Source organism: Aspergillus alliaceus (genome assembly GCF_009176365.1).
Source record: "Aspergillus alliaceus strain CBS 536.65 unplaced genomic scaffold BDW43scaffold_3, whole genome shotgun sequence".
Classification (NCBI taxonomy): Eukaryota; Fungi; Ascomycota; class Eurotiomycetes; order Eurotiales; family Aspergillaceae; genus Aspergillus; species Aspergillus alliaceus.
In genome coordinates, this window is record NW_022474686.1 from 802,060 (window position 1) to 826,336 (window position 24,277).

The 24,277-nt window shown below is 48.2% G+C and overlaps 10 protein-coding genes and 1 non-coding gene across 11 annotated transcripts; 7 read left to right on the forward strand and 4 right to left on the reverse strand.

Annotated features, from left to right (window-relative positions):
- Positions 1–794: 794 nt before the first annotated feature.
- Positions 795–3,401, reverse strand: BDW43DRAFT_320349 (T6SS phospholipase effector Tle1-like catalytic domain-containing protein; the record flags this gene model as incomplete). Its single annotated transcript, XM_032049058.1, has 6 exons — positions 795–1,442; positions 1,494–1,658; positions 1,711–2,220; positions 2,267–3,007; positions 3,040–3,119; positions 3,161–3,401. 6 exons carry the CDS (start codon positions 3,399–3,401, stop codon positions 1,059–1,061), a joined length of 2,121 nt encoding a protein of 706 aa, XP_031905403.1. The 3' UTR covers positions 795–1,058.
- A 917-nt stretch (positions 3,402–4,318) lies between these two features.
- Positions 4,319–5,842, reverse strand: BDW43DRAFT_320351 (MFS transporter; the record flags this gene model as incomplete). The annotated part of the gene is made up of 2 exons (XM_032049059.1): positions 4,319–4,348; positions 4,379–5,842. 2 exons carry the CDS (start codon positions 5,840–5,842, stop codon positions 4,319–4,321), a joined length of 1,494 nt encoding a protein of 497 aa, XP_031905404.1.
- A 1,246-nt stretch (positions 5,843–7,088) lies between these two features.
- Positions 7,089–8,172, reverse strand: BDW43DRAFT_262071 (nuclear transport factor 2 family protein). The gene has a single exon (XM_032040382.1). The coding sequence runs from the start codon at positions 7,826–7,828 to the stop codon at positions 7,364–7,366; it is 465 nt and encodes a 154-aa protein (XP_031905405.1). The 5' UTR covers positions 7,829–8,172; the 3' UTR covers positions 7,089–7,363.
- Positions 8,173–9,004: 832 nt separating this feature from the next.
- BDW43DRAFT_320354 (zinc-binding alcohol dehydrogenase family protein) lies at positions 9,005–10,291 on the forward strand. Its single transcript, XM_032049060.1, has one exon. The coding sequence runs from the start codon at positions 9,207–9,209 to the stop codon at positions 10,251–10,253; it is 1,047 nt and encodes a 348-aa protein (XP_031905406.1). The 5' UTR covers positions 9,005–9,206; the 3' UTR covers positions 10,254–10,291.
- Positions 10,292–10,614: 323 nt separating this feature from the next.
- BDW43DRAFT_t22 lies at positions 10,615–10,714 on the forward strand. Its single transcript has one exon. It is a non-coding gene; the product is annotated as a tRNA-Ser (tRNA).
- Positions 10,715–11,734: 1,020 nt separating this feature from the next.
- BDW43DRAFT_119690 (DUF202 domain-containing protein) lies at positions 11,735–13,064 on the forward strand. The gene is made up of 2 exons (XM_032038056.1): positions 11,735–12,328; positions 12,481–13,064. Exons 1-2 carry the CDS (start codon positions 11,974–11,976, stop codon positions 12,771–12,773), a joined length of 648 nt encoding a protein of 215 aa, XP_031905407.1. The 5' UTR covers positions 11,735–11,973; the 3' UTR covers positions 12,774–13,064.
- On the forward strand, positions 12,919–14,648 carry BDW43DRAFT_119688 (uncharacterized protein). Its single transcript, XM_032038055.1, has one exon. The coding sequence runs from the start codon at positions 13,356–13,358 to the stop codon at positions 14,343–14,345; it is 990 nt and encodes a 329-aa protein (XP_031905408.1). The 5' UTR covers positions 12,919–13,355; the 3' UTR covers positions 14,346–14,648.
- A 529-nt stretch (positions 14,649–15,177) lies between these two features.
- On the forward strand, positions 15,178–16,073 carry BDW43DRAFT_306427 (uncharacterized protein; the record flags this gene model as incomplete). The annotated part of the gene is made up of 3 exons (XM_032046025.1): positions 15,178–15,456; positions 15,582–15,829; positions 15,881–16,073. The coding sequence occupies 3 exons, from the start codon at positions 15,178–15,180 to the stop codon at positions 16,071–16,073; spliced, it is 720 nt and encodes a 239-aa protein (XP_031905409.1).
- A 1,748-nt stretch (positions 16,074–17,821) lies between these two features.
- BDW43DRAFT_320356 (major facilitator superfamily domain-containing protein) lies at positions 17,822–20,084 on the forward strand (the record flags this gene model as incomplete). Its single annotated transcript, XM_032049061.1, has 5 exons — positions 17,822–17,830; positions 18,409–18,763; positions 18,819–19,489; positions 19,552–19,756; positions 19,822–20,084. 5 exons carry the CDS (start codon positions 17,822–17,824, stop codon positions 20,082–20,084), a joined length of 1,503 nt encoding a protein of 500 aa, XP_031905410.1.
- A 951-nt stretch (positions 20,085–21,035) lies between these two features.
- BDW43DRAFT_320358 (aromatic ring-hydroxylating oxygenase subunit alpha) lies at positions 21,036–22,447 on the forward strand (the record flags this gene model as incomplete). The annotated part of the gene is made up of 2 exons (XM_032049062.1): positions 21,036–21,874; positions 21,927–22,447. 2 exons carry the CDS (start codon positions 21,036–21,038, stop codon positions 22,336–22,338), a joined length of 1,251 nt encoding a protein of 416 aa, XP_031905411.1. The 3' UTR covers positions 22,339–22,447.
- Positions 22,448–22,652: 205 nt separating this feature from the next.
- Positions 22,653–24,001, reverse strand: BDW43DRAFT_320360 (wax synthase family protein; the record flags this gene model as incomplete). The annotated part of the gene is made up of 2 exons (XM_032049063.1): positions 22,653–23,138; positions 23,187–24,001. 2 exons carry the CDS (start codon positions 23,999–24,001, stop codon positions 22,706–22,708), a joined length of 1,248 nt encoding a protein of 415 aa, XP_031905412.1. The 3' UTR covers positions 22,653–22,705.
- Between the last annotated feature and the right edge of the window lie 276 nt (positions 24,002–24,277).

Genomic DNA, 24,277 nt, shown 5'->3' on the forward strand with positions numbered 1-24,277 from the left:
GACCAGCTGCGAGAGCCCTACCCAGACACTGATTCAGTTCCTAGCGTCGGCTTTGCGAATCATACTTCTGAGTCCATAGTGCGGGCAAGGATCGAGATGTCGCTACACATAGCCAAAGCGGGAAGGCGTTGTGGAGATGACTTATTGTTGCTTCATTATCGGGGTCTTTAAGCCCAGTACATGTTACTAGTCACCACTATAATGTTAATAAATACTTGTCACGGTATACCTTCCAAGTTAGTATGCGGAGGCATGGAGTGTAGGAGTGTACATTCCTAGCTGTTGCTGCATTATCAAGATCCCGGTGCTGTTTATAAGGTCATATTTATTATTAATTCTCTGGTCCTCTCTGATACATTTCACTTCCTCAGAACCTGCACAAAGACTGCTCAAAGATCTGGCGATTATCTATCAAATACACTAGCGGCAGCACATCATGCAGAATCTTATCTATGCACCAACGTTCTCGAACTTTTTTAGCCTCGGAATGGAGCGCCAATATCGACCGGTGCATGATGGCAGAAAGGTGATCAACCAAGCCATAGACCGCGTCTTTGAGACGCAATACCACAACTCCGTCTGGCAGTACTGTGGTCCACACCATTCTGAGACAAAGAGACCAGTCAATGCAATCAATAAATGGCACAAGAAGCCTCGCAAAGAAGTACTCGGGTCATTTCGTCCGTGAGATCGACTACTTCTATGTTCTCTGCTACCCGGCTATCTTGATTGACCGACTGCAGACGAAGTTGCGGCTGTCTAGGTGTTGGAGGCGCATCAGATTAGGAAAGGCAATCTCGTCTTGACGCAGATTATTGTTTCCATGCTCGGATCTCGCGCGCACCTCGCGCGCACTTTGCACAGTGTTAGAGATCTTCAATGTAGTGTGGTAGTTGCACTCTTAACAACCATATTGGGCGCTTCCGAGTATCCGATACTCCCCAATAAAGTCCCCCTGCCTTTTAATTTGCCATCCTCCATGACGGAAAGGGTGATCTATGACCACAAAGACATCGATTATATTGCTTGGTCGGTACTTGACAAGCTCTGAGCACATTCTATGCAGGACCGATGTATGATGTGCAGCGCCATTTGGAATAATTCGTCGAATGTTGTCTGGGGTATGACAATTTGAGGATGAGAATCGCTTTCGGAAGTACAAAAAATTGCTCAAGCCAACCTTGGCCGAGGAATGGGGTCTGTTTTGAATCGTCTGCTAAAGTCCCGATACCATGTGAGCGGCCCATTGTGTGGTGACATAATGTGTTTGTGAGTTTCTCGTTAATGACCTCTGCCTTTGCGGAAAGTGCTTTCATGCGAATGTCGAAATGAGAAATATCTTCTAGTACTCCTGCTCTGAGGATTGATCGCGGTGTGAGCCGGTCGCAAAATCTCCAGTATTCATGCGTAGGATCCATTTTGGAAGCACAATACAGCCCATCCTTTACTTCATCGCCCGAAAGTATTCTTTCTGCAAGGCCTTTATCACCCACAGGTACTTGTACCTGCACCGATCCATCAAGGCCAAAGTACTGGCGTAGCTTATGCGGATTGAACCCCATGCCGGCTCTAGCTGCTTCGCGGATCATCCAGACGAGCGGTATAGAACTGATTCTCCACTTCTCATTCGTGTCGGAGCCAGCTACTCCACCAATGTCCTGCAGCAGTTAGAGACCCACCGTTAATTCAAGGTCTTGGAGAATTACTAACTGCGTGCCCTCCTGGAAACCAAAGTTCTTGAAAGTCATGCGTGCAGCCAGCAATTTCGTTTGCTAAGTTTGGTCGCAATGCAGGATGCTGTTCGTCAATGGCCACAGCATGGCGGACCACAAGAGCTGGATGTATAAGAACGGATGGTAGGTCTTCCTCCTTCAGACGGCCACTGGTCCCTCTTGCCAACTTGCAACCAGGTGCCATGTTCACTGAATCAAATAGGCCTAAGAAGGTGACCGTACATCCTTGGTTCCAGCTGCGGAGAGAAGTCATTCTTGAAAATTCACTTCTTGCCATGTCCCGATTACCACGCGACGTCGCAAGGTACCAGGCTAGATAAGTGTTCCATATCTCATGTTCATTGGTGGGCAGTAGTGTATCCAATTTGACTCCGATATATTCCAGGATTTGAGCCAGCACCTGCGCCACGAAGCCTCCAGTTGAAAAACCAAAGATGTAGTATTTACTGCCGCTGGAATAGTTGTCCACACACCACTGTTTCCCAGGCTCGTTTCAGCATTTGCAGCAGGTAATTGGTTTGAAAAATTAAGACGAAATCTACCTTATATGCGCGCATCACACGCATCTCAATACTATCGACCTCGTCCGCGGCGGTTTGGTCAAAGCAGCAAATTTGCGAATCACCCGTATCGCTGATTAGGTGGCGCATAGCCTGGATGGTGGATCCAGTCCCTGTTCGATGTCGATTACGGCATCCGCTATCAAATAATAATATCAAATTATGTTGAGATTTTGCTGCCACAGGTTCAGTGCCCTGAATAAGCGTTGCTCTAGCAGGCTTTATAACAGCCTCTTCGAAGCCCCAACAGATCTTCCTCGCGTAAATGGTGGACGGCTCTGTAAATCGAAGGTGGCCCCATGCCATATGCTTTTGCAAATTGCGCCGGATTCTTATAAATTGAGACTCGCTCCCAGACAGTTGGCCTAGAAACACCACCACAGGGTTAGCACATTGACCTGCTGATATTTCCTGACATTCCAAAATGAGCGCTTTCTTCTCAGTGATTGTTTCCATCCCAAAGCTCCTGCCTCCTCCTCTTTTCAAGGTGGCAAGAGGTAGCTGTAATCGAATTCCCTTGTTAGTCACTGTGAAGGGGGAGCTGTTCTTGAGAAATCGGAAAGGGACGATATTCTTAGAGTTTTTGAAGAACACCGGTGTTAAAGCCAGTAAACCAGTAGCATTAAGCCCCTCAAACTCAGACGCGTCCCACGCAAAGAGGCTCTGATCATCAGACACCTTCATAACCTCCTCCTGCAGTTGATGAATGCCTTCCTGCCCTCCCCATAAAGGAGCGGCATATTCACATTAAAAATCCCCATAAGACAATATGCCCTATCCTCAACCCTAGTTGTGTTTCTCGTCGAAGCCCACGACATCCGCTTCGCTATACTACAATCGCTCAGCGGGTCTTCCCCCGCAGAACACCCTCATCTATCATAGTAATCCTAGATATCAGCCCACTCAAGTCATGCTTCTCGCCTATCTTAGTCCAGTCTGCTGCAAGAAAAACCATATTGGACGGAGCAATGAGTTCCTGCAACGTCCACCCGCACTGGAACCATTCGCTATTCTCGACTTCTTTGTTGAGATCATCTTTGTTCTTATTGGGCTGCACGTCCTCCAGATACGCATAGCATACATCCGCCAACTGGTACCAGCGGAACATGGAGTTGATGGCCTCGGACAACTCAGCGCTGCTTTCTTTGTTGATGCAGCAAGTGTCAATCCAGGCGCGTACTCGTATCCCTCTCTCGCGCCTATCGCTAAAAAGCGTTGGATCCTGCGGTAGCCTTTTGTGTTTTCTGTATTGCTGTTTGGATTTATTAGATCCTGGAAGCTGGTGTCGGCGTCCCCCCATCTGTGTGACAGTATTGCATATTCGATCTCGCAGGTTCTGATCTTGTCCTCGCCGAATTCCTTTAGTTGTAGGGGTGTGTGTCTGGTGTGGTGTAAGCGCATTCTCGTGGATCATTTAAGTTATACGTTGGATGACACAGTAAGACCAATCCAGTTGTGGGGCATGCCATTAACAAAGCTACCTTTCAAAGATCAATCCGGGGTAGGAATTTGAATTCAAATTGTGTTCTCGAAATAGATGATTCCTCAGCCTCGCGGGGCTTTTTGTGTGATTTAAAATGCCCAGCCGCTAAGCGTTTCCCAATCAGGAAAAGAAAAGAACCTATCTGATCACGATCTCTCTCTGGTATACATATAGCGGCATGTCTTAATTTATGTAGAATATCTAGTAAGGTAATCGTAAGGTACGATGTCCAAGCGGTCAGACTTATGATCCTATAGAATTATCAAGAAGGCCCTATCTAGGTGGGAATCATGAGCGTTTTATATGTGGGCCGATTACCCAAGTATTCAACAATCCAGCATAAGACAGGTGTCTGCGATACGAGGTACACCAAATCCACCCCAAGCTTTGGAACCTGTAGTCTTACATTTGGGAAGTGATTACAAATGACCTCCCATTGTCCCATCCCAGAATCGAACAAGAGCTCTGGTATCTAACATTACTTAGTATTATAGCTCTGTGAACCCCCGAACCAAGACCACCAAACACCCCAATATCCCACTCTAAATCCGCGCCTTCTCCGATAACCCAGCCTCACTGTCCGAAGAATCAGCATGCCGTACCTCCCGGTAACTTTTAAAGGTATACAAAGCACTCAGTGCCATGCCCAAACCACCAAGCCCAATAGCCAAATACAGAGCCCCACGATATCCCTTCAACACATCACTAGCCGTATGACCCCCATTATTAACATGCACTTCAACCGTCCCCGCAAACCCCAGAGAGAGCGAAATACTATAGTTCACGACGGTAGTAACCAGCGACGCCGCAACCCCCTGGTGCTCCCTGCTCGACGCATTCGAGAGCATCAACGTAGCTGCGGGGAACGACATATCCATCCCCCATGGAATGACCAGAAGGCACACGAAAGTCAAAGCCCAGTATGTCTGGTGCACGGGCGAAATTACGACGAAGATATTCCCCAACGTGAAGCAAGTCAGGGACATGAGCATTATCCATCCGGGGCGGATCCGACTCATGAGATAACCCGTCACGAAGCAGGCGATGATACCCACTATTCCGGGGGGAATGAATTGCGCCGATGCGAGGAGTGGTGAGAGGTTGCGATACTGCAGTTGAAATCTCCAGAAGTAAAAGACCCATATGCCGAATGAGCCCCAGCCGCAGGCTACACAGCCCAGGATGTATGTGACGTCTGGGGTGAAGGCGCGCATTGGGAGTAGGGGGTTCTCGGAGTAATGGAGTTCTGCCACAAAGAAGGAGGCGAGGAGGAGGATGCCGATGATGAGCAGAACGTAGACGTACGGGGTACTCCAGCCAACGATCGGGGCTTGGTTCCAGGCAACGTTGACCAGGATGAGCCCAGCGATTCCTAGGGACGAGGCTGGTATATCCAGGATGTGTATCAGTTCGGAAAAGGTGTGCTTCCTGAAATTCGTATGCTGAACTGGTTCGATGACTATGCTGCCTAGTAGCGCGGACACTACCGAGACGATCGCCATGGTCCAGTATGTCCAGGGCCACCAGGCTAATTGGGAGAAGAGTGAGGAGAACACGGCGCCCAGGATGGCGCCGTTGGGAGCTGTCGCGCCGAAGATGGCGAAGATCATGTTCTTCTTCTTTCCTGGAGCGTACGTTGCCCCGAGGATGGCCAGTCCGTTGGGTAGCAGCATGGCCGGGCCAAGGCCCTGCAGGACTCGAGCGAATATGAATAGGACATGGTTTGAATAAACACTCAATCCTGCGACTAAGGACCAGATCGCAAGCCAGATGTACCCGACCAGAAACATTCGGTGATAGCCGAAGACATCGCCGAAACGGCCGAACACTAAGATGAACGTGCCCACAGTCAGGGAATAGCCCGCCATGAACCAAGACAGAACACCGGGTTCGGTGATATTAAAGCTGTCTCCGATTATGTCGAGCGTCGATACACATACTCCTATGTTTGTCTGCGTGATGAACTGCGACATACAAACAATGATAACGAAGGCGATCTCCCGGGCCAGGGAGAAGTCGCCCGCGATAGAGTGGGCCGAAGGTATGGACCTCAACTCGTCTGACATCGTGATAGGTATGAGAGTTGCTGTGCCACTAAACCAAATGGCGCACTAAGCTATTCGGCCATTTAGCCCTAGGGTGACCCGGTTCCATATATTTCTGGGGTATAAGTAGGTCTTCTACGGGGTTCCCCACCCACCTCGACGACCGCAAAGGAACAAGGAAATTGGCAATTCAACTAAGGAAATGAGCACAGGCCCAAGTGGGCCTGAAGAATCCTCCCGATACCGCAATTCAGAAGCTAGACCCGCGTCGGCTTTTGAATTTGCTGCGCAATCGGCAACTGGGACAGTGGGTCATTGCCGAAACCAGGAATCCTTCATTGCCACTGACTTTAGGCTAAGATATAAGCTGCATAAGTCAAGTAGGCTATAGGAAGCCATCGGTGCTATTAGACATGTTGGTACTATATTAGGCCATTCTGGAACCCACAGTGTTTGTTCTTAACCACGCACAAACGTGCGGTGTGCAACAAAATGATATGTCACTAATGCAACAGCAAGCATACGCACGATCAAACTTACCATGCTTGATGCGGCTATTACTCCTGCAGTGTATAAATAAAGAAAACTTATAACTCGTATTTCTCTAGATATGTGTGGCCTGCTGATCACAAGCCTCAAACTGCCTAGTATGCCAAGTACGCAAACTATGCAATATATCTGCACAGCAAGCGGGATCCAGGGTCAATGGCTCTAGGTATGTTTGCGAGAGTAGGTGTACCTGAACTAATATAAGATTGCTGATCCAAGAGAGAAGAGCCCCAATAACCGAACTGTTAATGTTGCACAAAAATTAAAATGGCTTGAAAATTTTATCGAAGGCGTTTTTATTTCCTATCCCGACTCCTCCTATAGTCAAAGAGTTGGGAAATTTTACCTGGACCCGCACGTATAAAATGGCTCAATTCCTCAACCCCGTTCTATTACCAAAGTTCCGACTACGATCAACCCGTTAGCCCCCCAAACAGGCCTATATAGGTCCGATTTGCGCACTAGACAGCCTTCCCGGCGCAAGGGACCCGCGACCAAGGTTCTGGAGTATACACTTGCATAGTTGCATCTGTACCTTTGTGCCGTGACCTGTCAGAGACCTTCGCGACAATTAAGTTCTTACACATGTGTGTTTATGTATGTGTAGCGATGTTGCGTAGGCGAACGGTCTATATTAGGGGCTGTCATGTATGTGAGATGATTAGAAGACAAAAACATTACCTCTCACAGGGTTTGCAACTATCGAAAAAAAAAAAATATCAACGATATCATTAAATCAGACCGAGAAGAATACTGGCGATCAGGCAACCAGGAGGCATCGGACTCAATCCACACTACCCTATCCATCACCATCCACGAAGATACATAATCAAGGCAAAAAGGCAATAACCCTAAGCCCAGGCCAGACTTATCCCATCCCCATACAAATATATCCACAAACATGCCGATCGCCCCACGCACAGAGCCTCATTGTGAAAATTTTATACAGATGCAACACCACATCCCAACCATAACTCAACCAACCCAACCCCCTCAATTCGGCACCACAATACTCCAGTCCCCTTCCGCCCAAACAATCTTCAACTTCCAATGCGTAATCTTCCACAACCCCTCCTGTTCATCCCGCACAAGCTCAAAGGAATATAAACTCCCCGCCAAGAAGTACGGTGTACCCGCCTTGATCCCATCCCCGGGACGATAATGCTGAGCCAGTGCGGACGCAGTCAACGAAGCCTTCGACTCGCCGTCCTTGACATTGACACGGATATTGTTTGTGTAGTGTGTGGTGTCAAGCGTAGAAATATGGTCGTAGCAACCCGTACGGATAGCGTCAAGGCCTTCCAGGAGCCGGCCGTTCAGGTTGAACGTGGCATCTTCGGTGAAGGCTGAGTCGAAGAGGGCAGAGTCGGCGGTGTCGAAGCCCAGTATGCAGCGGTGGAGTGCGTCGGTGATGGCTTCTCGGGTGGAGAGGGAGGGAAGGTTTTTTGGGTAGGACATCTTGGGTGATGTTTGTTACGATATTAGGGGGGGGGAGGGGTTTAGCGGCTTGATGTGTTGCTCTCTCTGTGTGCTGCAGGGTGTGTGGTGTAGTTGTTGGGTGCACGGAATCAATATTCTGGAGTGGAGGGGGCCATGTAGAATGGCAGATGTTATTATGTTGGCTGCTTATATTGTGCCATTCAACGTGGTTTGGATGGACTTAAACATGGTCAGTGTTGCGTAAGTCCGAGTCCAGGATTATCTCCGAAGTGTCAAAATGGGGCCAAGAGGATGCTGAGTAATGGCGCTGATTGAGTTTCCTCATCAATCATAAGACCTGAAATGTTTAGGGCTTCCTTAGCGCAGCATATTTGATGCTCGTGGCAGTAAGGACGGAGATAGTATACCGGGCGGAGATAGCGGTTGGGTAGTGTACACTGTATACCTAGAAATATCTTGAACCGAAGATTCCCGCGATTTGATGAGACCGCAATACCAGGTCTCCACTTTGATATTTGAAATGATAGACTACCATCATACCAACCTAGCCCTCTGAGCATAAGGGGGCTATTGCTTCACGGAATCAAGAGGCATTGTTATAATCTCACGCAGAAAATGAAGTAGATTTACATATCAGAATTGTAAGAAAGGCTCTGAGTCCATAGGTACACTTCCTCTGGTACTATGACCATCACTTGTAAGTGCTGAAAATATAGGTCTCTATATTGCCTTGCTTACACACGCTGTTGCTTGTTAGGGCTTGTAGTCCAAGATGATTCCCAATAGTTACACCTGTATAATAATTCAATATAAGCATCAAGGAAGTGGCATCCGTGTATATAGAACAACCATACCGGGATCTCGCTAAACAGTATTTGGAAATTAAAATAAACCAAAACCATAGGAACATGATAGATAGTCTTTCAAAGTCTCGCTCTGGTTTCTTCTATCTTCGCCGTGCTGAAAATCCCGCTGCGGAGACTAGTCCTCATTGAGACGATGGGATAGCGAACCCGCGAAATGGGATCCGAGTTTAAGCTTGAATTTGAAGCTATCTACTATCTATTACCAAGCATGTCGTCAGAAAAATTGCAAAAGTGAAATAAAAACATGTTTACTAATCATTTTCTAATGCAGATTGGCCAAATATCATCACGGATCAGCTATGATCGAGCCCAGCCTGGCTACAATTTACTCTGCTCATTCTTGACAACACCTCGTATGGAATGGATGACGGAATCGAATGGGGGATTTGTAATCGGATCGGAGAGTTTCTAACCTTCGAGTGAATTGTCGCATTCGAGGCTTTGCTACTATCGACCTGGCTGTATATAAGCCCTCATCCGGTAGCTGAGCTTGATCCTTTGTTCATCCACCCCACATCCCACATTTCAAAATGACTACCCAGAAGGCAATTGTCGTCACCTCCCCGAAGAAGGAGAGTCTGGTTACTGACCGACCCATCCCTACTCTCCGTGATGATTATATCCTTGTCAAGACCGTTGCTGTTGCCTTGAATCCTACCGACTGGAAGCACATTGCCTTCCTATCCCCACCAGGTACCCTGATCGGATGCGACTACGCCGGCATTGTCGAAGAGGTGGGCAGAGCAGTCAAGAAGCCGTTCAAGAAGGGCGATCGCGTGTGTGGTTTTGTGCACGGAGGCAATGCCGTCCAGCCAGAAGACGGCGCCTTTGCCGAATACATTGTCGCCAAGGGAGACATCCAAATCTGTATCCCGGACAACCTCAGCTTCCAGGAAGCCGCAACGCTCGGCGTTGGTATCACCACTGTGGGCCAGGGCCTGTATCAAAACTTGAAGCTTGCGCTCCCAACTGAGCCCATTAAGGAACCTCTGCCGATTCTGATCTACGGAGGCTCAACCGCTACCGGTACGCTGGCTATCCAGTTTGCCAAGCTATCCGGCTATAAGGTCCTGACTACATGTTCGCCTCACAACTTTGATCTGGTTAAGAGACTCGGCGCGGATGCGGTGTTCGATTATAAAGATCCCAATTCTGCTGCGGAGATCCGCAAGTACACCGATAATAAATTGAAGCTTGTCCTGGATACGATCTCGCTGGAGGCTAGTGCTAAGTACTGCGATCAGGCCATCTCTACTGAAGGTGGAGATTACAACGCCCTTCTCAGTGTCGGTATCGAGCGTGCCAATGTCAATGACCGCAAGACCTTGGCATACACTGCTATGGGTGAGCATTTTACCATTGGTGAAACGGTCGTGTCTGCCGAACCTGAACACAAAGCATTCGCGGAGGAATTTTGGTCCCTTGCTGGGAAGCTATTGTCCGACGGCAAGATCAAGGTGCATCCACCCAAGGTGAGCCCCGGCGGGCTGCAGGGTGTTCTGGAGGGGCTGAAGCTGCTGAAGGAGGACAAGGTTAGCGGAGAGAAACTGGTGTACAATGTTGCCGAGACGCCTTAGATTGGCGGAAAGAGGATCTGTGTGAATAGCGAACTAAGCAATACAATCAATTGGTCTCCTTCAAGCATTTCATCGAACAACCACGCGCCCTTAGCAAGGAGGATGTTTTCAACAACGGGAAACAACTAAGTCTACAAACAATAGAAACTTAATCAGAAATACCCTGGACTGGAATTTATTCTTTAGATTATGTTATATTATATTACTTCTATAGTGGATATAACTATATTTTGTTTGATATTAATAAGTGTTGCGGGCTAAATAAATTCGAAGTCATATCCTGGAGAAGGTGATAGGAGACTTGGAAAGTATTTTGTCTTGTCCATCTAATGCGTATAGTCCGACAAATAAGCATATAACAGGCAGGGTGGCGGAGTGGTCTAACGCGTTCGACTCGAATCATCAATGATACAAGTCATCGAATCTCTTCGGAGGCATGGGTTCAAATCCCATCCCTGTCGGTTCTTTTTTGAAGATCATCCGACTTCTCTGTCCAATTAGCATCTTGCTCTCATTGACCGATTGCCTCCACTAGTGCTCTTTTCCCAGCATGACTCGGCAACAAAATTACCTTCGTAATCAAGGTGAATCGAATCTCTACGACGGAACGTTTCGGTTTTATGCAATGCTATGTTCGGGATACAGCCTAGGGTGGGCAGCTTTTGCTCAGCGTGGATTAGCCTTCTTAGCCTTAATTGTCCTTCCCAGATTTGCCTCACATATATGTATTGATCCTTGAAGAAGCGTTTAACGATAGTAAGTAGAGGTAGCCACACAGAGACTTGACATTAGAAAAATAAAATAAAAATATCAATTGCAAGAGCTAGCTCTACCAGACGCGATATTAGGAAGCAGTCTCTCCATCCATGGATGTAAAGAGAAAGCAACCGATCAGGCTTAACGGCCGCCCGAATGGAGGTCAGTGGAGACTAAACTGCTTTTGGGAGAGCAACCCGATCTATGTCCTCTGCTAATACCAGAGGACAGCGGATTCTAAATCATCATCTGTAAGAAACTGGAAGGCCCTGGGAATCAATCCTATAGCAAGTGTAGACCTACTATGGTTTCAAGATTGTTACCACGATAGGAGATGGAAATGTCGACCAGATCCCAAAGGAGTTTAGTTCATTGACATATCGTGCTAAACTGCTTTGGGTGGGCACAGTACTTCTTATGATTTCACTATGGGTGGCGGTGCCCCAGAAAAGGTTTAAATCGTTAGTTCCATGCTTGGCTAGCGAAGAGGTCTAGGTTAGACCTCAAACACGAAATGATTTGCGCTTGAAGAGAGTAGGGGTTTCTGGAAGTGTGGCTCTGCAGCGATTGCGCAATCGCCGTGGGCGCTGATGCGGCCCGCTGATTGGCTGGTAAGGTGGATGAGCAGCTGTCAAGCGATTTAGGGTGGCACTAAGCGATGATGTGTATCTATAAGAGATCGGAATCGGTAGTAGATAGATAGATACATAGTATGTGACATAGAGAATGATCGCAGCTCAAAGCTGGTGAAGGTGAAGAAACTTGTTTTCTGTCCTGTCGGGCCAAAGCAACCAATGACAAGTCCGATCACTCGGCGATTGACGGGAGTCGCCGACGCCGGTGAAGAAAAAAAAATGTCACGTTAACTAACCTCTTCTTCATGGAATGCTTCCTTGCTTTTCTCATCCCTTGCTCTCACGAAAGGACCGGCCGCAATCCTTGATGGCCCCCCTCCCGACAGACAATGGTAGACCGGTCCGACCATCAAACCCATCGGGATGATGACGCAGCCAATGCACTCAGACCTCCATCGCCTACGGCCCATCCTCGCGGTGAGGATCGCGGTGAGGATCGCGGTGAACGTGACGCCTTAGAGCTCCACGAGATCGAGACACACCAAGATATTGGAGACGGCACCTCATCGGCATCCATTTCCTCGGGGGAATATCGCATCACCACTCGTCGGACGCTATCCCGAACCAGTCAACGGACCGAACGAAGTCAAGTACCACGCAAGGGACTCGCGGGGATCATCCAGCGCTTTTGGACGCGCAATGTAGTGTTGAGAGTTCCGCAGAAAAGTAACCGCGACCACTTTGGTGAGCTTCCTACGTTTTTCATATGCGTCGGCGTTGCGCAGATACCACTTCAATGCAACTCGGTCGCCTTATGCAGTCCTGCGTTATTTCGTCATCTTTCGATTCTCTTTATTTCCTCACGTATCCGGGGCATATCTGCTAACTACCTTTAGCTCTGGAACGTACATTCCTCGCCTACATCCGCACATCTGTTGTCATAGCAATGCAAGGCGTGCTCATCGCGCAGCTTTTTCGCCTTCAACAGCAAAATTCGCCGGCCGATAAACTGACATATTATGAGATCGCTATCCCACTGTCGGTAGCTTGCCACTGCACCGCCATCGTCGTGGCGATAATAGGAGCGAGTCGCTTTTGGAAACAACAAAATGCAGTCGCGTTGGGGACCATTTATGCGGGCGGTTGGGAGTTGAATTGTATTGGATTACTCATAGCCTTGGTAAGTTAAGTTACCGTCCAGTTGTGAAGTGAAGACAACGCTGTGAAAACAGCAACTGATCACTTATAGATCATCTTGGCGATTTTTGTCTTATCTATTGTGGTTATGGTTACAATTGAGTAAGAAGGACCAAAAAGTTGGTCCTATTTGATACCAAAGCCTGAGCAGCTGTCAGACAACTGTCGTGTCTCCCACTAATGATATAGCTTTAATAATTAATAATTACGATCTGCAAAGCAATGCAGTCAAGATTCGGGCAACCTTGGCCAATTACGGCAAGCTCGTATCCAATTCATCAATGGGGCGTTATTTGTCACCAATTATCCTTAGAATACGAATAGGTTGGATCCCGCTTCGGGCTCACAGATCCAGGGATCCAGACTGTTCCCGAGACTCTTTTCTCGTATCGGAACCTCTCATGACAACTCGATACATTCGGTGGCTTGAATCTTCCCGCCGACCATCTTTCTCTCTATGCTGCATTCTACTATAAAGTGACATCGCCCCACATTTGACATTGTTCAACGCCACAGCCTTTACCTTTCCCGATTCCCAATCTACTAACATCATAATGCACCCTAAATACCCAACATGCCCCAAGAAAAACCCTACCTGAGGGAGACCGGCTCCGCACAAGAACTCACCTCAACATACTATTTCTACCGCGAAGAAGAGCACGTCCAAATAACTCAAGCCCCTAAACCCAAGCCCAGGCGACGTTGGCGCAGGCAGAAAGAAGCATCGCTCCTCCCGGAAGACCCAAATGGCTATATCATCCACACCCCCTATGTCAGCTTTCACCAGCCTCCACAAACTCTCCGAAGGGGTGGCTCTAAAACTGCACCCCCGATTTGTCTAATCCACAACTATGGGCTCTGGAGACGCTGGAAGGTGCAGTTCGGTGACCGGATTGCAGACGCGATTGATCCGAGAGGCGTGGTTGGGTGGGGATGCCGGACTAATCCCGACAATAGCGTGGAGGATGACTGTGCGCTGAAGGGGTATAGGGTTCGCTCGTGGCGGTTATGGGCGGAATCGGGGAAACGGTATCATAAAGAGGTGAATGCGAAACGGAAGGAAGGGGTCTATTCGGAGGATGATCTGTTTCCACATCAGCCGGTTCAAGCGGACGAGGCAATTAGCTTGAATTGGACGCGGCCTTTTTCGAGGCGGACGCGCTGGTATCAGTTTCAGTATGGCGGTGTTGAGCTTTGTTGGAAAGGGACTAGGAGTTTGCCTGAAGGAAGAAAGTGGGCTAGAAGACTGATGCCGATCCATCATTTGAAGCTCACCGCGAAGTCTCCTGGTGATGGCGGGAGTGAGGTCGTTCTGGCTCAGTTCTTCTGCAGTTTTGATTGGAGTGAATATGGGGATTTGGTTATTCTTGATGAGGAGGTATCTAGGGTCTTTCAGTGTGATGTGCTATCGGACGACGTTGGCCTGTATGAGAAGAAGGGCGGTGTACTTGACAGGATTCATGAGGTGATTATAGCGACTTCTTGGTGCATGGTTTTGGGGGAATTCAGGAAGCGAAAGGCCACGATTGAGCTGTTGATTGAGATTGCATGTGCTTGGAGCTGAATAGGCATTGTTTAGTATCCAGTGCGTATGGTGTCATTTCGTCTACCTAGTCGATCACGATGGTCATGAGGCCATTTTTTGACGGTATCCTTCGAAAGCTGGCTCACCTTTTGATCAATTGTAATAGCTGGAGCAAATGAATACCCAAGGACTGTGACCTGTCCCTAGTCACTGTCCCCTCCTAGCTCTGGAGTCATCGGATGAGGTTCTGGGTCCCAGCCAGAATCGCTATCTGCTCAGCTAGGTTGGAATTACTCTCACATCTATTTTAGATATTCTAGATCGATAATAGCAAGGCAATAGAATGTTATCGTTGTTTGAATTCTTCTAGTTTTATCAAGTTAACTATATTGCTTTTGTTTACTCCCTGATTTACTCCGTATTAGATATATATGTACCTTCACATATGGGACCTTTTTTAGGATATTATAGCTTTCCTGTATTGGATGCCGCTGCTTTAGTTAGCGTATTAAAGGGGCTTACTCAGTGAGTTGTAGGGAAAAAAGAACAATCAAGATGAATAGTGAGGCTACAGATCCACACGAATAACTTCCGCCTCGCCAGCGGATAGCACCACGTGTCGACCTTTTCGTCCAATGTTTATTGATCATAAATCATGCGAACTAGGTGTGGCAAGGGTCATTCAGCTAACGATTTTCTTAACGTAGAACCAATACAAGAAAGCCACGGAAGCGCATATTAGAAGAAGGCTGGCACCAAAATCTCATACCCTTTCAGCCAAGGCTACAGCCACCCTCACTTATATATTCGCGTCGCATGCCTCTTTGGTTTCGTGTCAAGTCTATCCATCTAACCAAACACAGAAGTACGAATGGAAACCCTCGTAGCCTACAGTGTCACTTACCTAGTAACCAGCAACTCCACTCTAGCAACCCTAGTTGCTGGCCTGTATGGACTTCTCCTCAAGCAGGCCACGAAGCACCTGTCCATTAAAGCGGTTCTACTCTGCCAATCACCAGGACCCGTCTTCTCCGCATCTGATATCGATAGCTTTGTCCGCAAGATATATAACAGCAGTGACTGCGAGTGGTCATGCTTTCGTGTTAGCATGGACGAGGATCACCAAGGACAGGGAAGAAAGACCATCCATGTAAGATCATCTTTGTTTCTTTCTTTCTTTCTTTCTTTCTTTCTTTCTCTCTTTCTTCTTTTGTTTTAAAAAAAAGTAGGACGCAATGAAATCATGGTCTGGAAGTAACTAAGATTGGATCTCAGGTCGAGCTCGAGCATGAAAACATGCTCTATGACGACTTGCTCCGCGAGCTACCAATCCGAGAGATATGTAAAAAGCTCGTTGGATTGCATAAGTTCAAAGGGTACTGCTTCCGGATCGTACCGGAGCGGGGAGAGAAAGGTCTAGATGAGGTCGGTCAGGTGTTTGGTAGCTGCCTGCTGTTGATGCATCTGAGAGAGCTTTATGATAACTGCGTGGGTGATGTGAGTGGTGATGAACGCAGGTTGGCGTGAGTAGATCGCTGAGGATAGCATTTTGCGGTCATGACTGACTTGTACAGTAAGATTGCTCTGTATTCTGAACGGTTCACTAATGAATTCGGGGGATATGCGGAGTTTCTATCTAATGAAGACATTGTGAGGGGCGTTGGGGCTATGGAAGATCCAAAGCTGGCGAGGATGATTGAGATTTTTCAACGCTTACACCGGGAATACAAAGAGAAGCCCCGGAGGAGTGTCTTGAAGTTAACCTAAAAGCTATACGTGAATAGTTGAACTTAACATGCTGCCAATTTGTATCTAGGAATGTGACAAGTGTACGAGGGTGAGTAGTGCTCAGAAAAAAGCTGGGACCTGTATGTTGCGCAATGATTCCTTTCTTTAAGTACAGAAGGCGATGGATGGACTTATACTTGAAATCCTATATATTATTATAACCGCATGTTTTAATACTAGCTTTTATTGAAAGTATTGAGATAGAAAGTGCTCGATTTCGTGCCGCGAGGTTGATATTATCGCTTCCGCAAAGCACCAACTGGCTTTCAATGTTGCCCGTGGGAGAGACCGGCGCTTTCCAAGGCCTCTTGTACCTTGGGCAGATGCCCCCTTCAAGCGTCCGGCGCTGCCGGACCCATTTGTGGGCGTGAGAAGAAACAGTGGTAATGGTAAACCAGCCGGGGGACCAAAAAGAAGAGACAGGGAGCAGCGGGGCACTTAAAGTCCATGAAGAAAGGAGGCCCAGGGTTATACCATCCCTACAAGGTGATGCTAAACGCTCCAAGCGAAGGACTTCCAAAGATCCCAAGTCTCTCTTCTATCAGATATGTTATTGTGTTCTGTCCTGCTAGCAGAGGATCTGATTATTTCGGTTTCACCGTGGTTCAAAATGTAGGCCTTTCGTTGTTCTATCCCTCTTGTAGCAGGCACGACTTGTTAATTGCAGCATCCAGTCAATCGACCAACTTTGTGTTCCCAGAATTGGCATGATTCCCACCCACAGAGTTGATAATACACTACGCATCGCCACTCACTCCACTTTACATCTATCTTCCATGGCTCTGACAGTGAGATGAACCGTGAGTATCACAAGAACTAACTATAATCTTGCACATTCATTTCCAAATGAAATCCATTGGCAATCTATCAAATTTAACGCGTCTCTTGTTGGTCCTGTGGTCGGTGCGAACAACACACAACCAACAATGTTGTCAACGGGCTACAGGCATTCTATGCGGGCTGGGGCTGCTTGTAGGTTTATGCATCTTTTAACCATGCAAGAAATGTAAGCTAATATGTTTAATAGGGACTTAAAACGGAGCGGACGTTGTCCCTGCTCCCCAAACGAGTCTAATTTTATTGTAATAAGCGGGGCCATATACATGCCCACTGTACAAAGGGGCCACGGGATCTATTCAAAAGACTGGCAAGGTTCACAAGGTTATGCATCTTAACTTACAAGTGAGCCCGTTAATAAATGATTGAATAGGGAGGGGGTGACGCCCTTAAACGTCTCTCTCCAGGCACTGTTTCCCTCTCCTCCCGTGTATGAACAAACCACCTGCGGCCGAGCCAGATGTCCCTGCGAATGAAGATGGCGCTATGAAGAGTTGACGGGGCTCAAATGATATGGACCGGACTGGGATGGGCTATCAAGTTCAGACTTGAACGGAATACAAACAATGGGCTGAATCAATAGCTCATATCCTTGACGGAAGTATTTCCTTCTATTACCCTTCTTCTGCTGAGCAAGCCTGCGTATAGTAGTAGTTAGTTCTGGTATCTGTCCTTAAGGTGGATGTCGTAGTCAAGATTCCCCTGTTTATTATTTGTAATCAGGCATTTTAAACATAAAATCTTTGCTATTCCAACCGACCCACTCTGCACCTCCAAAATGTATCTAGAGATTGTCCTTGCGCCCTTGGCCAATAGTAGACACCCACTTTCGCAATAGTCGTAAGCATGTGCCCCATATTTGCACGGGTAACAGTGTCCTCTCGGCCACCATGGGTCTCGTAAGCGCCCCAGTAACTCCATGTAGATAGACATGGCTATAGAAGTGGCCATACACCTAGTGTAGGGTAGGTCATGCCACACCACAATCATTGAAATGTGCGTAAGGCGAGTATCGGTAACTTTTGGCATGATTCGAGCTGTCGTACCATCGATATTTGCGTTGACCTTCATCGTGATATCAGATATATACTGAGGGTTTACGTCTGAGAAAGGGAATCTGCGGTAAACAAAGCCAGAGGGGACAGCAAGAGTGGTTTGCCATCAGGGTATTTTGTGCACTGTTATGAAGTTGTCTTACTCGCATATCCAGCAACACTCCCAATGTTCGATTCGAACTGTGCCTTTACAGAATTGATTAGAATCTAGATTCTCGACTCATCAGGAAAAATCTGGCGTCACCTCATTTTCTCTATTCTATATCCAGCTACGTCAACACCGGGATCATCGCGCCAACACCGGATCCCGGAGTTCGGAATTCAACATTATCCCGCCTATAAATAATCGCTCCTCTTTGTCTAAAGATTCGTAGATATCTTCTCACATCCTATATATTATAATCATAAGAATTCATGCTCAGACTATGAACGAGCAGACACCGTTGCTCGTCTCCCGCGAAGCCTGCCCTATCTCAGTACGCCGAAAAGCTTCTTATCTTCCACAATGGAGACCTATTTGGGAAACATGGAAAATCCCAATACTATGCTACTCATTTGCATTCTGTGTCGATGGGTCAGAGAATATGCGTTCAACCCCAAGAACCCGTCTCTTCGAAATAATCCTGTGTCGGCGCTACTACGCTGCTCTGAGAGCTGAAGATGGCCCTCCCTGGGCTCCTCGATCTGACATTCCGGAACACATGTGCAAGGTTCCAGAAGTGCAGAGCGCAGTTGTGAATGCCAAACTGTGGTTCAAATTAGTTGAAAGCCTATTCGGTAGATCGATTTTATCTCACCTTCTATCCGACCAATATCTGACCAGTTCCTCCAGCATTAATCCTAGCCATCCCCTTTGGAAAATTATCCAATACAAAAGGCCGTAGATTTGTCCTCTTTGTCGGCATAACTGGACAGATCCTATCAGAGTCTTGGATTCTCACGGTATGCCATTTCGACGACATCTTTCCGTTCGGACTTTTGTACGCTGCCTCCATATTCAAGTCTCTCGGTGGCGGAGACATGGTCCTTTCGGCCATTGCCCATGCTATCCTTGCCGACGTAGTTTCTGAAGACAAACGGGCACAAGCATTCTTCCACATGGCCTCCGTATCACTGGTATCGGAAGTGATTGTACCTCCCTTGGGATCGATGCTCATGCAGATAAGAGGAGTCTACGCGCCTCTCCTTTGCGTGTTTCCCCTGCAGCTGCTCGCTATCATCGGCCTAGCCATAGCCCCTCATTCAATCGACGCCATGAAAGGACACCATCTAGACCAACCCGACATAGAAGAACTGTCCACTGGCTTCTCCACCAAAGCACAAGGCATCAAAGCCATCGTAACAGCCGTCTTCCACAGACTCAGAACCAACTGGACCCTAATCCGCGCCAACGGCCCAACCATCATCGCCACAATCTCCTTCCTAGCGACATATATAGCAAAAGACACGCTAGATTTTCTAGTGCAATACGTCTCGAAACGATTCAACTGGAGTCTGGCAAAGGCATGTCATATCCCCCTCACCCACCATCTATCTATACAAGAAGTCTAACCAAAAGAAAGCAGGCAAACTATCTCATCTCCTTCCGAGCACTCACAAACCTCCTCCTCTTCCTTTTCGTCCTCCCCACAATCACCAAAATCCTCTCAACCCAACACTCCATGTCACCCCCGAAGATCGACCTCTGGATCTCCCGCATAAGCTCCCTATTCGGCATCCTCGGACCAGTTCTCCTAGGCCTGGCACCAACGCCCGCATTGATGGTTCTATGTACGTATCATATCCACACCATCTTATTCACCGTTAATGAACGAGAGCTAATCCGATTTGGAAAGCATTAATCCCATTCACCCTCTCCCTGGGCTATCCGCACGCCATCCAGTCCTACGGAACATCCCTGGTCGGACCGGTTAATGTTGCGCCGTTTTATTCATTCCTGGCTATGGGTCGTATTGCGGGGACGTTGGTTGCGTCGCCGCTTCTCGCTGGGGCATTTAACTTGGGCTTGAGGGTTGGAGGGGTGGCGTTGGGGTTGCCGTTTTATGTTGCGGCGGGTTTGTTTGGGGTTGGGGCTTGGGGGGCTTGGAGGTTGGGGTAGAGGGGGATGGCTAGGATAGGTGCTTCATGAGTGATACTGTGTAGATGTTGGTATGCCTGTTATAGTTTGTAATAGACGTTAGATGGTGAGGGCTGTGATTATGCGGGATATGTGCTTTGTTGCGGCGTTAGGTGGGATATACTGTGATAGCTATACGCTTTATCATGTGTGTGGTTTGGAATATATGGCATGGTACTTAATATATGTCTGGTGGCCAGGCCATTTGGATTATATTCGGCAATCGTCCATTCCCTCGTCTCGTATTCTTTACCACCTTGTCTCCTTTCCCGAAAAGGCCTGGAAACCTTTACCGAAAACGACTAGACGCATAGTTATCGAAACAATGCCGACGGAAGCGTTTCCGTTGAAGGAGTGCAGGCAGTGTCCAGATGACTAGGATGGCCGGGAACGAGCCCGATTGTGTTCCCCCTCATCGTCGGACAGCTTCCCGTGCATGCATGGCTCCGTCCCAGAGTTAGTGGGTCTATACCAGAGACTCATGTTTAACGCCGGATAGTTTACTGCGGATAGATGGTATAGTATTGTACTGACGACGCAAAGATGAGGGTCCGGCTAAACTGTATTTAGTATGCAGAATGAGAGCATGGTAGTGGTATCTCTTGACCCCTCTCGTTATCCCTAGCAAGACAGTATATGATAACGGTGTAGAGACATCAGTGCTATTCGGTCTCTACTACCGTAGTGCAAAGATAATGGTTCTCATATCTGATTTCGGTAAAAAGGACCCGTGTAAGACTGGCTATCTTTCCCCATGGGGTTATTGGATCCAGACATGGTGTAGTCTGATTGGAATGGAGCATATCAGTAGATAACATCAAGGCTACAAGAGGTATATAAAAGGGTCGTGGTGGCCATCACTGGCGAAGGTCTCATGCCTTGACCAAGTACAGTTCCTACTCAGTCTACTAAAGCCTCTTTCTACAAACAATCATGGCAAGCTCACTGCTCCACTACTTCAACTTCGGCAGCAACTCGGCCAAAGACCCAGGCCAAGAGAAAGACACCCCCGTGCGTGCTTTGCCCGCATCATGGTACACCTCGCCAGAGATGTACGAGCTCGAGCGACGTGCCATCTTCTCCAAGCGGTGGCTCTTCATCACCCACAGCACCCGCCTCAAGGAGACAGGCGACTGGCTCCGGTACGAGATCGCCGGGTACGACTTCATCCTCACACGCGATCGCCAAGGAAACATCAATGCGATGCATAACGTATGCCGACACCGAGCGTACCCCGTCATCGAGAAAGAGGGTCACGGGAACAATAAAATCCTAGCGTGCCGCTATCACGGGTGGTCCTACGGATTGGACGGCAATCTCGCCAAAGCACCCGGATACCAGGAGCTGGAGTTCGACAAGGCGCAAAACGGCCTCTTCCGAATCCACGTCAAGATCGATGCCAACGGTTTCATCTGGGTCAATATGGATGCGAAGGAGACGCCGGAGGTCCCTTGGGAAGAACACTTCGATCATGTGGACAAGCAAGCCCGGTATAAAGACAACAACATCAACTTCGACGACTACGACCTGGACCACACATACGAGTTAGATGGAGATTATAACTGGAAGATATTATCAGACAACTTCAACGAATGCTACCACTGCCCTACGACTCATCCAGATATCCCGTCATTCTTGAATCTGGGCTCATTCGACAGCGACGTCAAGGATGGCCATATCCAGCACCATTGCATCTCCACCCCCGAACAACTGGCCAAGGGACTCAATGTCGCGAGTACATATTACTTCCCTAACTCGTCTATGTCTGTTTCGTAAGCATTAGCTACCGGACACTCATTTGAACCTAATATCTGATAAATATAGTGCCCACTTCATCATGGTCCAGAAATTCCTCCCAAAGAGCCCTAACAGGTCAACCATGTCTTATGAGATCTACCGCAACCGCAACTCCTCAGACGAGGACTTCAAACTCATCAGCGAAATGTACGCGCGCGTCATGGCCGAGGATAAAGTGCTCTGCATCAACGCGCAGAAGAATCTCGACCGCGGCGTCTTCGTCAACGGTCAGCTGCACCCTAAGTACGAGAAAGCGCCGCTCTTCTTCCAGAGTACGGTGCGCGAGGTCATCACAGAGCACTATAACCGCGAGAAGGCCGAGGGAAAGGAGATTTGGCCTGCAAGACAGAAGTTGCCTGGTAATGCGCAGGTGAGTGAGTCGGATGAGGCGATTTGTGCGGGCATTAGCTGTGGCGCGAGGAAGGTTTTGGCGTGGTGATGATCTTTGTTTTGCTTTTAGCGTTGTTCGAGGGATCCTTGTTTGTAAATTGTTTCGTAGTGGCATTTTTAATGTGATTTGGCCTGGATGTGATTCATACGAGAAAAGGTGAATAATGATATTTGGCTCTATTAGATAGCTGTTAAGAATCTGATCTCAGGAGTTGGACATATTCCACACGGCTAGGTATAGATTATAATTCTAGAAACTTTGGAAGCCAAAGCTTTGTCAGTTTGTAATATAACACAATTTCTTCCACCAAAGAATCGCCGAGCTCGTTGAGTGACCAGCAGAACCCTGGCAGTTATACATTTCCAGTCACTGCAGATGCCAATTCTAAATTATGAGAGTAGCGCAAAATGCAAGGCTAGAACGGCAGACTTCCAAATACAAGAAAAGGAGACATGAGTCGCTGTCCGTCCTCGTACAGACGGAGCATGATCGGATTCAACCAAACTGGCGTCACCCAAAGAAGAAACAATGCCACCCACGCGTACCCAATAGCACGCTTTAAGACGGGACTCATCCTCTCAATCTGAGCGCGAAACAAGCTCTGGATGAGAGACTCAAAAATAACCCCAACAGCTTGGAGGCAGAAGAACCATACTGCACCGGTTTGGGCGCGCGGTACGCCGAACGCTAGGTCCATTCCCATGTGGACAAATCCAGACACAGTGAAAGCAAACAGCAGCCGCGGATAGCAGGCCCACAGTGACTTAGAAGGGATCCGGAGAACAGAGAAAGAGATGAAGTCTGCATTTGAGACGAGGAGCGTACGAAGGGTTTGGTGCCATGCCGTTCTGCCATGTGTTAGCTGATGCTGATCGAATACTGTTGGAGAAACTTACCCCCATAGTCGTCTTAAAGACCATGCTTCCGTCAGCGAATTGAACACCGGGGGCCATTCCGCAGGGTCATAAATGCCTAAAGCTACCAACAAAACAGCGGCAAGGGTATACATTCCCGTGATGGCAGACCTGCACACGATTCCGAACGAGAGAGTGATTCTTGCCTGAGTCAGAATCCCCTGTGCCGACGTCCCGTGCGACCAAGGGGCCAGAACTGTCTTGCTGTCCGATAATTTCTCAATAATGCCAGGCACACGCGGATCGCTCGGGTCAATCGTGCAAAGGTGTAGCAGAGAGAACGAAACGCATACTTTCAGAATACCTTGCAGCACAAACTTCAAACGCGACGGGACATATTCCGGATTTGCCTTGTCGAACACGGGGATTCTCGCGATTTGCCATGGCGTGTTAATGCGGCGAAAATTGAACCCGATATTCTGGGACCAGAGGAGTCGGCTACGTAGAGTCGACTTTGGAGAATGAGAATCCGCCTCTTTTACAGCTTTACCGCCAGATCTTTTCCGCTCCCACTCAACCTGCGCCTCATACGAGACGCGACTCAGCACAAGCATGTCAATAGCGTTCAACACGCTCACCCAGGACATGGCCACCATTGGCCCTCCCGCTCGAGTATCCAAGGAGGACTCGGTGATGCGCTTTTGGAGAGAGTACGCGAGCGCGATTACGATCACCGCGGCCATAGACCGGACTACGGACTGGGAAGGCGTCAGAGCTACCGCTAATCCCGGTATAAGCTGGAGGAGGCCCCATTGTGTCAACGGGACTCTCCAGGCCTCCAAGGCAGCGGGATCCATGGTCAGGAATGCTGAAGAAGGTTACGAAGGGGTACGAAATGGGAGACAGCCTTTTATGTTGATTACGCTAGCGACTAATTTTGCAGCTTGCATTTGGGGCTTACGATTTGGTTGGTGATCAGCGTCTAATTGCGAAAAATGGAACATATTTGTGGCTGAAACGACACTGATTGGTTGTTCGCGGCAATGGACTATTGATGGGTCTTAAACCGCCCCATTTACGACTCCAATATCTTGGTTGCTTCTGGTTGGCTAGCCCGCTTATGTTTGACCTCC

Coding starts and splice junctions, on each gene's coding strand:
- BDW43DRAFT_262071 (XM_032040382.1), bottom strand. CDS start 7,828: ATGTCCTACCCAAAAAACCTTCCCTCCCTCTCCACCCGAGAAGCCATC.
- BDW43DRAFT_320354 (XM_032049060.1), top strand. CDS start 9,207: ATGACTACCCAGAAGGCAATTGTCGTCACCTCCCCGAAGAAGGAGAGT.
- BDW43DRAFT_119690 (XM_032038056.1), top strand. CDS start 11,974: ATGGTAGACCGGTCCGACCATCAAACCCATCGGGATGATGACGCAGCC. Junction 12,329..12,480: donor AAGTAACCGCGACCACTTTG/GTGAGCTTCCTA, acceptor AACTACCTTTAG/CTCTGGAACGTACATTCCTC.
- BDW43DRAFT_119688 (XM_032038055.1), top strand. CDS start 13,356: ATGCCCCAAGAAAAACCCTACCTGAGGGAGACCGGCTCCGCACAAGAA.